The 14,727-nt window shown below is 38.4% G+C and overlaps 1 protein-coding gene across 2 annotated transcripts in view; it reads left to right on the top strand.

The window, feature by feature from the left end:
* The first annotated feature begins 7,192 nt into the window (after positions 1-7,192).
* Positions 7,193-14,727, top strand: part of tfec (transcription factor EC) — a 50,893-nt gene continuing 43,358 nt past the window's right edge. For both annotated transcript variants that reach the window (XM_049473416.1, XM_049473417.1), the window contains exon 1: positions 7,193-7,374. In XM_049473416.1, the coding sequence (XP_049329373.1) occupies positions 7,198-7,374 (177 nt within the window). In that variant the 5' untranslated portion in view covers positions 7,193-7,197. The remainder of the gene's footprint in view (positions 7,375-14,727) is intronic.

The raw sequence follows: 14,727 nt of genomic DNA, 5'->3' as shown, positions 1-14,727 counted from the left end.
ATTCTCGTAGAAATCACATCCCAGTCATGCCATTTGGCATGTGAGTGTACTTTACAACCATTTACTTTACTATAGACCCTTTGAAGGATGCTTTTTAAGAGTACAGACAGCATTTACGCTGGATAGATGTCCAAAAGAGAACTGAGCAGGGAGGAAACATGTCTTGTGAGAAACTGTGGCCCAAACTAATTGACTGATTGACCCTTAACAAGGTTTGATGGCTTTGTTCAAGACGGAAATGGTGAATTCAGTTGTGAACTGTTGAACATTGAAACAGTCTGTGATTCTTGGAAACTGAGTTGTTCTGTCATTTACTGGTGACCTTTAGGTCATGTTGTGTTTTCACACTGAGGAAGGCAACAGAAGTGCTGTACTGATGACGTAGGGCTTGAAGTTGACTATTTTGTTTAGTCTTGCATAGATAGTGAAAACGCAATTTTACCATGAGGATTTATGCGGTGAGCAACTGTACCAGCTGTATTTTGTAGATCCAGTGCAAATTTGAAGACACAAACCACCCAACACTTTATCCATTCCTTGAAATTCAAGATAATGTTCTTTAAGAACCAATGATTCCACTTGGAACATCAAAAACATTGTACATTCAGAGATTAAAATTTAACATATTCTAGAGTTTATTCAGCAGAATAGTGATTCCAACACACCATAGAATCCAGAGTGGACTCCCACAAGAGGTAGAAGTTTTGCCACAGCCCTCACACAGTCCCAGGTTAAACATCGGGTAAATTTGTAGACGTCGGATCAAGTGTAGTTGAAACAGCAAAGCAATGGGATAAAACACACTATAACCACCAACTTAACTGAAATGTTTTATTGTTGTTTGACTAAGATCAAGGCAAAATGCTCTGTGCCTTGTCTCTTTCACAGCGTGTGGATCTAAATTCAGACAGTGCATGGCTACAAATATAACCATATAAAATGTCTGTTCTAGTGTTAAAGACAGTGATGTTAAAGCTGGCTATATGGATACTGCTGAACATGTTCCAGTCTGGTTATATTCTACTGTCAGCCACTAGTACATACTGCTATTCTATTTTGAAGGCATATTTTCCTTATAGTTCATGTGTACTGATTGTTGGCTAGATGTGTAAGTGTGTGTGTGTGTGTGTGTCTGTCCGTAAGTGTGCATGTGTGTGTGTGTAAGAGCAGACTGTGGCCCGCAGAGACCCAGTCCTCCATCTCTAAGCCTGTTCATTCTCCTGGCTCAGAGAGACAGCCAGTGCTGCTCTGTTTACAGCTAGAGGGGAGCCCAAGAGGGACAAAAAGCAAAAGAATTAGCGGTGAAAAGAGCAAATAAATAGGTTCTTCTACTTGAAAGGCTTGCAACAAAGTGCTGCCAGCGCCTGACAGACAGTGAGGCAGAGAGAATAAGCGAGGGGACAGGAGTGTTTCTGTTTTTTTGGCCGGGGCCTGGGTGGGAGGGAAGGAGCTGCGAGCTGAAAGGCTGGAGAAAGTGGAAGTGTGCAGCGTCACACAGTGCTGTTCCTGACGGAAGCCTTTTAATGAGACCCGTGGGGAAAGAAGAGCTCATCAGACTATAACACATCCTGAGAGACCATGCCAACACACACACACTCTCTCCCCTCTCTTTAAATCTCTCTCTCTGTCGTTCTCTCTCTCTCTCTCTCACACACACACACACACACTCAATCTATTTAGTTCTGATATGACTTTTGTGTCAACTATACACACACTGGTCACACATGCAGGGAGGGCCTGTGCTACCGACCTCTGATACGTCATCCAGTGCCAATGCTCTTTGCAATGCAATTCTTAATAACAGCAATAAACCATTTGTAACACTCACTTACCCACATAATTTGATGCAATAGCTATATTGTCTTTTTCTGGATAAGACCTATTAATCTCCAAAGCCAGACTTTAAATATATAGCTTTGGAAAAAAGAGACCATTTAAAAATGATGAGTTTCTTTGATTTTACCAAATCGAAAACCTCTGTAATATAATCAAGAGGAAGATGTTTGATCACAAGCCATCAAACCAAGCTGAACTGCTTGAATTTTTGCACCAAGAGTGGCATAAAGTTATCCAAAAGCAGTGTGTAAAACTGGTGAAGGAGAACATGCCAAGATGCATGAAAACTGTGATTAAAAACCAGGGTTATTCCACCAAATATTGATTTTTGAACTCTTAAAACTTTATGAATATGAACTTGTTTTCTTTTCATTATTTAAGGTCTGAAAGCTCTGCATCTTTTTTGTTATTTCAGCCATTTCTCATTTTCTGCAAATAAATGCTCTAAATGACAAGGAAACAACATGTATTTTACTCAAACATATACCTGTACCTATAAATGAGAAGCTGATTTTTAAACTAAGATGGTGGTCTCTTAATTTTTTTCCAGAGCTGTATACTTAACTTTTAGTAAATACTGAAAATATATAACTTCACAAGGAAGTTAAGAAACCTCTAAAAGCTTCTACTTCTATTATATCTGCTATATTTACGTTTACATCTGCACTACCTTCCTACCATCCTTCACTACCATTCGATATAATGCAATTGTTTTTTTAAACTATTTATTTTAGAACTTGCTATGTTATTATATAAACGTGGAAATACTTGACATCATTGGTAAATTTTATATATTTTGTATATTTATCTGCCACTATTGTACTTTTTCAAATTGGTCAAGCTGGTCTAGTTGGTTGACAATATTATCACTTGACCAGCATAGAATATGTTTTTGATGATGATGAATTTGATTGTTTACCTGGTGTACAATCGTTATCAAACCCACTGAACTAAAGTAACACTAAGCTAGAACTGACCAAGCTCGACCATTCTGATTGATCAGCGTGACTAAGTGCACAAATCTCAATAAACGTGGATTTTTCGATCACGTAGCTGATCAATCCTTATGTCTACAGCTAGCATTCTCCTCCAAGTGTATTTAGCTGTGTATTTAGCAGAAATGTAAAAATATGCGCTTTTCAGGCTTTACAAATCTATAAGGAAGTACATTGTTCTTTTTAACCTCCCCAACTTGGTGACATCCTGTGATACTCAGAGACCTAGCCAGCACGTTGGCACTGGCTATGACTTTGTTAGGAGAAAATAAAATCAAGAGACTTATTTTGCTCTAACTCTCCAGCTTTGTGATCGTGCTTTTTAGAGCAGGTTGCTAAACATAATAGCAGGCATGGTCCTCTCAAATAGATAACAGTCCAAATATAGGCCTCCACTGTTCTCTAAACTATCACTAAAGGCTGTAATTGATAAATGGCTTGAAATATTTGACCTCTGAATTTGCCAACAAGTGCAGAATAATAGAGGGAAGGTGCCTGTGACAAAGCCTATGTTTAGGGCTGTTATGTCGTGGAAATAGGCCTAGTCAGTTTATTACCCATACAAAACGCCTCCATTGTTTGTGAGGAATACAGGCCCGCTAGTTATAAAAAGGCCTCCACACAAATAGTGGTTAGTGCAGACACAGGCCACAAAGTTGAGGGCAGACAGGGACAATTGTCTCCAGTAGAGCGGGCTAAAACAGGCACTGTCCAGTGGAATGTAGATGGACAAGACTATGCTTGCTTTTTCTTTTCACCACACTCCTTCAGGCCATCTTCAAATTTGACCAGGCTCTGGAATCAGCAATTATACAGCAGCAGCAGCAGCAATCTGCAATGCTGGCGACAGGAAGGGGAAATAAAAAAGAGAGAATGAGCGAGACGGAGGAAATTTAATGGTGATTGCACTGTGCCCAGAAGAAGTGAGGTGAGGAGAAGAAGAGAAGGGCTTGCCAATTACCTCACATGTTAGGTGGAGGCAGATGCGAGTTTCCCTCCTTTTTGGAAAGCTCTTGCTCAGCTTATTAAGGGTCTCTCACTCTCTTTTTTTTTTTCTACTCTTTCTCCGGCCACTGGAGCCCATAGTCTGGCCCCTCAGTCTGGGTGAAGTAGTCTGTAATGGACAGAAATTATAATGATGGAGAAAGGGCAACTGCAATGCGTAGCTGTGGAACTACATATCAACCAGATTACCTACTGTAACTGAGTATCTACGCATTCACAGAGGGAGCAGTGGACAATAAAACATTAGAACCTCTAATGCATTAATTTTACTTTGATTCAAATGTGTACATCATTATTGCATTATTCAGTATGAGTACGTAAATTAAACGTCAAACTTTTTATGTAGCATATATTTTATTCATTCATTAAAAAAATCACCTTTTCAGTGCGGTATAATAACCAGCTCAAACCGTATCCAGGGAGTTATTATGGCAAGACCATGCATTACATCATACATTCACTTGCCAAGGCCTCTGAAACTCTGAAAAGGCTGTAATGTTCTGGTCCAGTCTACCTAGCCAACTGCTCTTAGAAGAGAGAGCTCTGGCATGCAGCCTAATCTCCCTGATTCCCCGTCCCTCTCTGTTCTTCACCACTTCTCCATTGTCCTTCTCAAATTCATTAGCCCCCGTCCTCATTCAGGAGAAGCGGTGTGGATCGCACAATCGCTCACACGCTCAAAAGACATATTTCTGATAAGCCAATTATGCTGCAGAGCCCGGAGAGCCATGGGCTCAGAGGCAGGCCCTGTCATGCAGGCCTCGCACCAACAAAGTCCTGTCCTTGGGGCGGTCCTGCTGTGGGACAGGGCCCAGGTGGGACACCACTAACCACTAACCTCTGACCATTCTATTGTGATGACATACTGCGGCAATCTGTGGCAAATCAAAAAGTCACCAAGAGTCAAATTCTTTCCTTAGGCCTAAGGTGACATCCTTTGATCAGTTTACACACTGCTGTTCCATGACTTTTTGCCTGTCTGTGTCTTACGCTGGATAATTAGCATTAATATTAAGATTAAAATAAAGTATTTGAGCACCTCTAGTTTCATAAAACACAATGAAGTTTCATGATGTGATAATAAGTAAATAACAGAGGCTGTTTTTAAGGATATACAGTATTTGGATTTAACGCAATAATAAGCTAGAGAAAATGTCCCCCAAATAATGTAGGCCATAACCCAGGTGCCTCCCTTATTCCATGGTCAACGGCTAGCTGTAAACTTCCCCAATGCAGGCTATCGTGTTTGTAAATGGCATTAAAATAACAGGAATTTGTGTTATTGAATCATTGTTTAAATGAATGTCATGCTGAGACAACAGAGGATAATATTTCTCCACTGTATGCTGTCTTTTTCTGTGGAACTGAATGGCAGACTTTATTATATGAGATGATAACAGTGAAACAGAGGGATAGTCAGAGTTTGGTGGTGCTAAAATTATTTTCTGATTGAGTTTATACTGTAAATCAACTAATTGAGTGTGACAGTCTGAGTAGTAGGTTTATTCGTGGCATGCTCCTTCTTATTATACTTTAGCAGTATATTAATCATCTCTCATAGATTTTCCACAAACACTTAACCCATTTTACAGTCGGTATCAGAATTAAAACTTTAGTTCACGGCGGTTGATCATGCCCAACCCATGCTCTGCCAACAAATGTGAGATTTTGTAGATACTGCTGTGAAGTTCACCATATAATGCAAACCATGAAGAGAGTAGTAAAAATGAATCTGGCAGTATGTGGGGTTGTGGACTTAATCCTCAACTGCTTTCCAACTCCACTCTATGTTCAATAGTTTTCCTTTACAATTGTATGAGTGCAGCTTGGCCTATAATTTCTGTTATGGTCATGTGCAGCCTCATAATTAATAATTCAAATGTACATGGAACAAAATGTAACCCACCTGAACATATTTTTTTTTAAGTCAAGATGCAATGTAACGTTATCTAGCTAGCGATTGTTTCCCAAACTTCAGCTGTTTTAGCTGTTATGCTATCTAACGCTAAGTAGCATTCATGCTATCTGTGAAGTATAGCTATAATTACATATTAAGAAGGGTGCTTTTACCAGTTGAGTGGGTGACTATGAAGCTTCATGACCACTAACTTGCCAACAAGCCTATACTTCAGTGTTACTCCCATAACTCAAAGTCTAACCTCACATGTACCTTGCTGCCTAGTTACTGCAACAGCTAACAGAAGAGCACGGGAAGTAAAAGCCTTTAATACAGCACTAGGAGCAGATGTCTGAAGTAAATGACTAAAGACGTTCATCAACTTTAATTATGTGTTTAATGGTTTTCTTTACCATTACTTTTTTGTATCAATAGTATAGTGGTTCATCCAGTATACTGGAGGGGAAATTAAAACCAGTATACAATTTTTACATACAGCCGTACCACTAGAGGTGCTGTGGAGCACTGTGTATAGCAGCACTACCAAAGAAGCACACTGGCAGCGCTCGCTAGCTAGTTAGCTTGCCAGTTAGCATAACAAGGTAATGCACTGGAGTGACAAAAGGTCAGCTCTGTGGAGTCAAACGCTCCATCCTGCCTGGAGAGAAATGAGAACAACACTTTATCTGAGTATCTCTTTTTAAGGTCTTGTTTGATTAAGTCTGATTCCTTCATATGTTGTAAAATTTTGCGGGACAAAGTAAACCCAATAATAATCAAAGCCTTAATTTAGAGCGTTAAAGTGTTTTATATTATATGTGCTTCTAAAAGTACAGTAAGTAACAAACCTATATATATATATATATATATATATATATATATATATATATATATATATATATATATATATATAATAAAAATAATAATAATAATAATAATAATAAAAATACAGTGATATACTGTGAAACTGTCAGAATCTTGAAAAAATAAATTAGGTCATATAGAGTTATTAATCTTTTTGTTTTCTTGCACCAGAAAATTTTTTGAAAAAATGTAAAAGCATAGGGAAATGCCACCACTAACATAAAGGCATGTAACTGCACATACATTGGTTAAGATAAAACGCTGGTTAGGATAAAAAGGGAACTTTAGCAGACTTTTTTATTCCGCTTTTTTCCTCAATTTAGCTATGCTGATTATCCCACCCATTCAGCTATATATCCCCCTATCATTAGTAATGCCTCAACATAAGGAGGGTGAAGAGTAGCATATGCCTCCACAGACACTATAATCTAACTATAATCTAACATTAAGAAGTTTTTTTTCTTCTTTTCACATAGTGTTAATAAGAAGGACAAAATCATTTTTTTAATCATATTTTTAGTTCTATTTACTTTTAGGCAGTCAAAAATCTGTGATGTTAATGTCTTATGTATTTCTGTTGCTCTTTTTTAGTGCACCACAATGTTCCAGACCCACTCCAGCATGCCCGTTTCTGTTATGAGAAATGGAGTGATCCAGCAGACTGAGCTGGAAGCCGGCCCGTGGCACGCCTCCCATACCTACCCTTCCAGTTCCCCGTATGGCTCCTACCATCAACTCCAGCCTCCAGCCTGGACACAACCCTACCCCACCTGGAAGGTACCTGCATTCTCATTCACTGTACAGCTCATTATATCATATTTGCATTTATTTACTAGATTAAAACAGTAGCAATATAAGGCAGTGAGGTAATGTAAAGTACACTGAGAATCTAAAAAGACTCATAACCTCAAAGAGTTCTATCATACTTTGATCCAGTGCAAGTGTAACTCAGGGCAGAGATGAACCCAACTCTGCCTGCAGGAGCAGCAAGATCTCACTGTAGAGTCAGTAATATGGTGGAATAATTTAGTGTCACGTTCTTTAAGACCTCCAGTGAATTACAGTAGCATAGCTGAGCCTGATTAACACAAACAGAGCTGTTGTGATCAATCTATCACATTTAATTTGTTGATTTCAAAATATACATTGAATCAACAGTGATTAGGTGACAGTTTAGGGGGTGATGTTTTTCTCAGTAAATCTCTTACTGTAAGTAAGAGTTAAGAAGGAATCTTATGGTAAGAAATATAACCTTATTTAAACACAAAGGATCTGAATAAAAGATTTTAATAATATAACAAAGTATGGCAGATAAATGTAGAAACCAAATGCAGAATAAATATCTGTAAAGCATATTTAGAGAATAGATAAAAGAAATGCCCTAATGTACTCAGTTTTTTGAAGCACATTTTGATATTAATTAAACAATATATTTGAAATTCAAATTAAAAACATATATTTTGATATAGTATACTAATCCTGTGCATCTACAAATTACTCATAGATTTAAACAAATTTAACACAAGGTATTTTTTGTGTGACTGTATTGTTAATATTACTTTTATATTTAATTTTACTGAATATATTTAACAAGCAGTATATAGTATACAATCATATGTTTTATAATAATATATGCTATAATATACAATTTAATTATACTTTGTATGTATATTACATTTCAAGGCGTATCATTTCTGTGAATAGAAAGTTATTCATTAGTAAATGTGTGAAATATTACATCATGCCAAAAGTCACAGGATAACAGCGTGTGTGTGTGTTGACCATAGTGTGTGTGTTTCCTTAGCGACATGAATTATAAGTTTAGGTGAGGCCTGATAGTGGGTCCTATATGGATGGAACATTCCATTTCTGTCATGTGTACGGGAAATAATTCATAGAAGGTATTACTGCCCACAGTGGACAGCGCAGTGGCTGGTAATGATCGTGACTGTTAGCAACTAGAACTGTCCATACGAACAGACAACAAACTATCAGACTCAATCAGAAACCACATGAGGAGTCCTACTAGTTTCTGTCCAGTGATATATGTGGCATGTCAGTGTAAATACAAAGTTCCTTCTAACAGAAACTGGTTATTGAAGGTGTGCAGAAGAGGCATAGCGCTGGAGCTGCTGGATTTATTGGATGGAAAGTCAGAGGTGATGAGTGAGGATGCGAATGGGTGCACGGTTTAAAATGGGTGATATGAGTTTGGTGGAGAAGTGAGTGAGCTGATAAGTATGTAAGGAAGTGTGTGTGTGTGTGTGATTGAGTGAGTGTATGAGACAGGGAGCATTTTTAATTGGGTGGAAAGGAATGAATGTAGAGTGTCTGAGTGAAAGAGTGACCGACAGATTCCAATTCAGAAAAATTAGGCCTCACACTTCCTCTCGCTACTTCCACTTGGGGAAATCCGTGTTCTACACCAGTCTTACAGTTCTCATTTTAAATCACACACTCTTCATTTCAGAAGCCTTCTTCAATCTCCTACCAATTTCTTCCTCCCAACTCTTCAGTGCTGACTCAACATAAATGAACAGCTCTCTAGGGAGAAGGACTGACTGAGGCCTGCATGGAATACAGAATTTAGGATTTCAGGCTTTGGGACATTTTACAACTGTCTCTATGTATTCGCACATACACATGAAGTGCTGAAAAGTTTTCTTTGCAATATAAAAAACACTTTTGATTTCACAAAAGTGAACCTTTAGTGTGACATAGTGGCACTACAAACAAAAGAAAGCGTGTTCTGAAGTGCTCCAGGGGCCTAGGGTTGTAGGTTTCCATTCCCACTCATATCTTAGTTAGCAAGGATTGAAATATACTATTATCTCCCCATGCAGGTCTATGTAGGTTTTCCCTGGGTGTTCTGGTTTTCTCTCGCCTCCCAAAAAGTTTATCGCAGGGTACCCTGCGATAAACTGGCATCCTGTTTAAAGATTGTTTAGAGACAAATGAGTTCTTGTATGGCAGTGGTTGTCACCCTTTAGATTGTATGGCAGTGGTTGTCACCCTTTAGATCATGGTCCCCCAGTGGGATAAACATTTAATTCTTATTTTCTTTTTTGCTAGAGGCTGTTGCCCAAACTTTACTGCAACAAATGCTACATTTTAACCTTATTATATAAGTTGTAACACATGGGTGACAGTTGTTTTACTTCCAAACTAAAGTTTATTTATTTTAAGTACTTTATGAGCCCTTAAAAAACGTTTGCATGTGCAGATCTAGTATAGAAAAAACTATACAGTATAGAACTGTTAAATTAACTTTCATTCTAATCTGGAAGATTCTATTATTTACGCTTAAAATCCTTTAATTTCCCCCCCAAAATTATCAGTGCTTCTTTTAATCCAGTGCGTTTTATGTATAAATTTTACGAGTCATGTATTAAGGAGCAGTAAAGACACTCATGCCAAATTTCTGTGTTATACAGACGTTTCAGCTTAGTTCTCCAGTGCTGGGCTGGAGCAGCATTAGCATTAGCCGCTAACCGCTATTTCCCCATTTAGAGGTGAGTTATCATCAGCCTGTAGTCTGCTGCTAACCCCGGCTTGCACTGCTGGAGCGGTTAGCTGCTAATGCTAATGCTCCAGCCTAGTCATCTAGAATTTCGGGAATCTAAACTTACTGTAAATAAATGGAAACACTTTACTTACACAAATAAACAGTTTTCAGGAGAGAAATCTGTGTAGATTAACATCCAGCACGTGTTTGACTTTAAAAGAAAGTCTTTTTTATTACAGTTTTGTTTACTTAGCTTAGCATTACTGAACCTAGTTAGCTACCCTTCACCACCACCACCCTTCGGTAAGACCGGCGGAATTAGAAGTTCCTTATAGTGTCTCTTAAAATGTGTCTTATAATCCAGCTTGCCTTATGTATTAAAATATACCAGAAAATAGATGTTCATTGATAGTGCGTCTTATAATACGATGTGACTTATAGTATGATAAATATGGTACTTTCGACATGTTCTCCACAAGAAAAGCTGTTTAACTGAACACCTATTAAAAGGTTGTTCTGGGACGCTAGGTTTCCATAATGGCATCGCTCCAAACAACCCTTTTCGGCACCTTTATTTTTAGAGTGTTTATGTCTGTGTATGAGTTTGTGACCTTTTGTATCCGTGCGAATGAGTGCATGTGTGTTGGAGCTGAAACGTGGAGCTTTTCTCCAGCCTGCTACACTGGTGCTTAACCTCATAATGTGATTACGGACGCATGCCGATGTCCGCACATTGAGGCAGAAACCACCCAAAAGGCTCTTTGTGTCTCAGGAATCATTTCTGTGGAATTCTGACCCTGCGGATTTGGTGGCAGCATTGTTTGGGCAATAAGTCCCTGCTAAGCGCTGACAGATCATGAAGCCTGTGTCACTGTAATCATGCCATTCACATACTCTGTGTGCGTGTGTGTGTATGTGTTTCTGTCTAAACTGGACAATAGAGCTGAAACTGTGCACTGATGAGTCTAAACGTGGTGATTCAACAGCACCCATTGTGGAATGTTAGAGTTAGTTCATTTATTAACCCTTTAAATTCTTAAGCTGATTATCCAGTAATTACATGGGAAACAATGCAAACTGACTGAAGACATTGAGCACTGGGGCAGAATTCCCAAAAGATTTTCTGACAGAAAAATAACGGAATATCTTAAGAAGCAGTCTAAGAAGTTCATAAAAATGTTCTTAGGGAGAGTTTTACATGTAAAGCTTGGTTTGCTCTGGTCCGAATCAATTAATGTGTTTGTATACTTAAAGTGTTTTCCGCTTAGTTCGATTGGGTTTGTTTTCACACAGGGAAAATCCAAATGCGCCAAAATGCATCACACCCATGTGAATTTTATTTCTACTTATTGTTCAGATCTGTCTAGAGCAAGAGCAAAAAAGTAAATACTGGAAGAAGATCCTGTGTTCTGTGCTAATGATAGTAAGCGATAATGATTTATAAGACAATCCTTTATTAGTCCCACTGTGGGGAAAATCACATAACATATAATGATTAGGATGGAGTTTTGAACTGAAGCCGGTGCACTCTTCTTTCATATGTATACGTTTATCCACTGAGCCACTTAGGGACATATACAGCTCTGGAAAAGACCACTTCAATTTCTGAATTAGTTTATCAGATTTTGGTATTTATAGGTATATGTTTAGGTAAAATGAACATTGTCATTTTATTCGATAAACTACGGACATTGGATCTAACATTCAAATTCCAAATTCCAAATTCCAAATTAAAATATTATCATTTAGAGCATTTATTTGCAGAAAAATGGAAAAAAAGATGCAGAGCTTTCAGACCTCAAATAATGCAAAGAAAACAAGTTCATATTCATAAAGGTTTAAGAGTGCAGAAATCAATATTTGGTTTAATAACCCTTGTTTTTATCCCAGTTTTCATACGTCTTGGCATGTTCTCCTCCACCAGTCCTACACACTGCTTTTGGATAACTTTATGCCACTCCTAGGGCAGAAATTCAAGCAGTTCAGTTTGGGTTGATTGCTTGTGATCATCCATCTTCCTCTTGATTATATTCCAGAGGTTTTCAATTTGTTAAAATCAAAGAATCCCATCGTATTTAAGTGGTCTCCATTTTTTTCCAGAGCTGTATTTTTTTATCAGCTTCACACCTTTTCAGGCCCACAGTGTTGAGTGGTCTTCCAGCAGAGAAAGAAGGAGGGACAGAAACACCTGTGGTGGTTTTTAGATCTAAAGTGAGAGTGGAGCTTGACTTTTTCCCCTTTCTGTCTCTCAAAGATGAAAGATGTAAGTGTTGTTTATCTTATGGGGGCAGTTGTGGTGGTTGTATGGGGGTCCAATGGTTGCACAGTTGTTAGGCGCCCTGTTTTCTCTGTGTTTTTGAATCAGTTTTTTGAAAATGCCTGTTTTTTTTTACTGATTTTACCATCTCCTTTGACCATCTTCTGCACCGGTTCAAAGGAGGGAAAAGAGCTGTATTCTTCAGAGAAGAGGAAGAAGAGCAGCAGCCAGTTTTGGGGGTCGAGAAGGAGAGGTGTTGGGGGTGTTCAGGGGGTGTTAGGGGGGAGTCGGATTGGACACATCAAAGTAGGCTTGTGTTTGGTCTGTTCCACAGGAAACCTTTCAAGTTTAAAGCATGTGTGTGTCCGTGTGTGTGTGTGTGTGTGTGTGTTTGTAAGGATGTGTACATGTGGATGAGCACCTGGCCAAAGAGAGACCTAAGAGAGACTTTCCTGGGTCCCCTGAGGCTGTGAACTGTGTGCAACTACACACACACACACACACACACACATTTTTCAGTCTCAGACTGGCAGAGACAGATCCATAACTGTGTATGTACAAGCACACCCCTGCTGTGAGACTGATGTTGTTGTGGGGGTCAGGGAAGGTGAAGCTGTGTACCGTGGGTAGATAAAGGTGGGGGCGGGGGCATTATAGGGGGGCTAATAAGAAAGGGGCTAGGCTCCTGGCAGACTGAGCCACTGGGGTTGAGCTGTGACTTGGGAAGACCACCCATTCTGACTGGCAAAAGGCCAGACTGGGCCTGGCGTGCTGTGGCTCAGTGGGCCATCATCGAGGATAAAGGGTCAGCAGGTGCATAACCAGGACCCCTATCAGTGCAAGAAGTCTGATCTGAGATCAGGCTTCATCAGCTTACCTGACTCTATTCAGTATTACGTAAATGGATTAAGCTGATCCCAGATCAGTACTTGTACTTTGATAAGTGTGTATGATAAATATGGGCCCAGGGCTTTATTTGATGGTAGATATGCCACACCAAGCCTAATCTTTAGTTTAATGGGAAACACTTTATAATATGGGTATAACATGGGTAATTAACAGTACTTATGAAATAATGTCTCAACTGTTTTTTTTAAACTAATATATAATTATTAATTATTATTTACAGCCTTCCTAACATTGTTAACATTGCTAATAATGTATTAATATAGTATTGTCAATAATACATATTTAGTTCAGGCTTTACTTGTTGTAAATGAATGTTTATTACTGTACTGTCAATTGTGACCTTTATTGTAAAGTGTTGTCACCATTTCATCTAATCATTTTAGAACTATTACTTGAATTTCATTCACATTATAAAAAGTTACATCAGCAGCCAATCAAGTGTGCCCTACACAAGGAGCTCATTTTGAGTTAAAAACAGTTAAAGTTCTAGATGCTTGATTTTATACACATGTATCAATGAGACTGACTGAAACACCTAAATTTAGTGATTACAAGGCTAAAAAAAAGACTAATACACAGGGAGTATTCCTGCTTTGTGCAGAATTATTCCAGCTAAGCCCTGGATCCACCTCAATGATGAGAATAAACATATACTGTAAATGAATGGATAATCATTTTAACTGTTCCAGATTAATAATGTTACCTGTGGTTCTGTGTTTTTGTCAGCAGTGTTGCCTAAGCTAGTGCTTGGTTGTCAGATGTTAACATATTATCACCAAAGATTATTTCATTTTAGGATTTCCCTTTTGATCATTTGGGATCTTTAAGTTCCCTTCTCCCAGCAAGTGATGAGTTTGGGACCATTTCCAAATCCAATACTGATTTGTTCCAAACTAGTGTTGAGTTAAAATCTATTTCCAAACTGTATATGAATTGGAATTATAATTTTATAAAATCTTTTCTAAAAAATACTTTTATTATTTAGGAACTATACGTTTAGTCTTCCAAACTTTTGTTGTGTTTGAATCTATTTGTTTCTTTATTCAAACTATTGATGAGTTGGGAGCAGGGAATTGGGAGTATAATGTTCCACACTGTTGAGTTTTCTTTTACGAACTTTAGCCCTATTCAGAAGAGATTTGTTTTTCAGGTGGATGTCTGTGAAAATTAATTCAAACTTCTATTCAGTGATAAAACTCTTGCATCTGGACCAGTGAGTTTTTAGGCTTTCGCTGTCACGTGAAATCACGTTCAGTAGCTCCTCCATTTCCACTCGCTGTTGTGTTTACATGGATCTCTGTGGAAACGTGTGCCCAAAGTGTAATTACGGTGCGTGGCAGTGGACAAATAGCTATTTTATTAAATACAAGGTGACGAAACTCAGAGATGTGCGTCCGGATGGGAACAAAATTACTGGAGGACCACGGAGTTCAGCGAAAAACATCAGATAATTTAGCCT

The sequence above is a fragment of the Astyanax mexicanus genome, chromosome 2 (genome assembly GCF_023375975.1).
Source record: "Astyanax mexicanus isolate ESR-SI-001 chromosome 2, AstMex3_surface, whole genome shotgun sequence".
Lineage (NCBI taxonomy): Eukaryota > Metazoa > Chordata > Actinopteri > Characiformes > Acestrorhamphidae > Astyanax > Astyanax mexicanus.
Note: the sequence above shows the minus strand (reverse complement) of the source record. Positions and strands in the feature narration are given on the sequence as shown.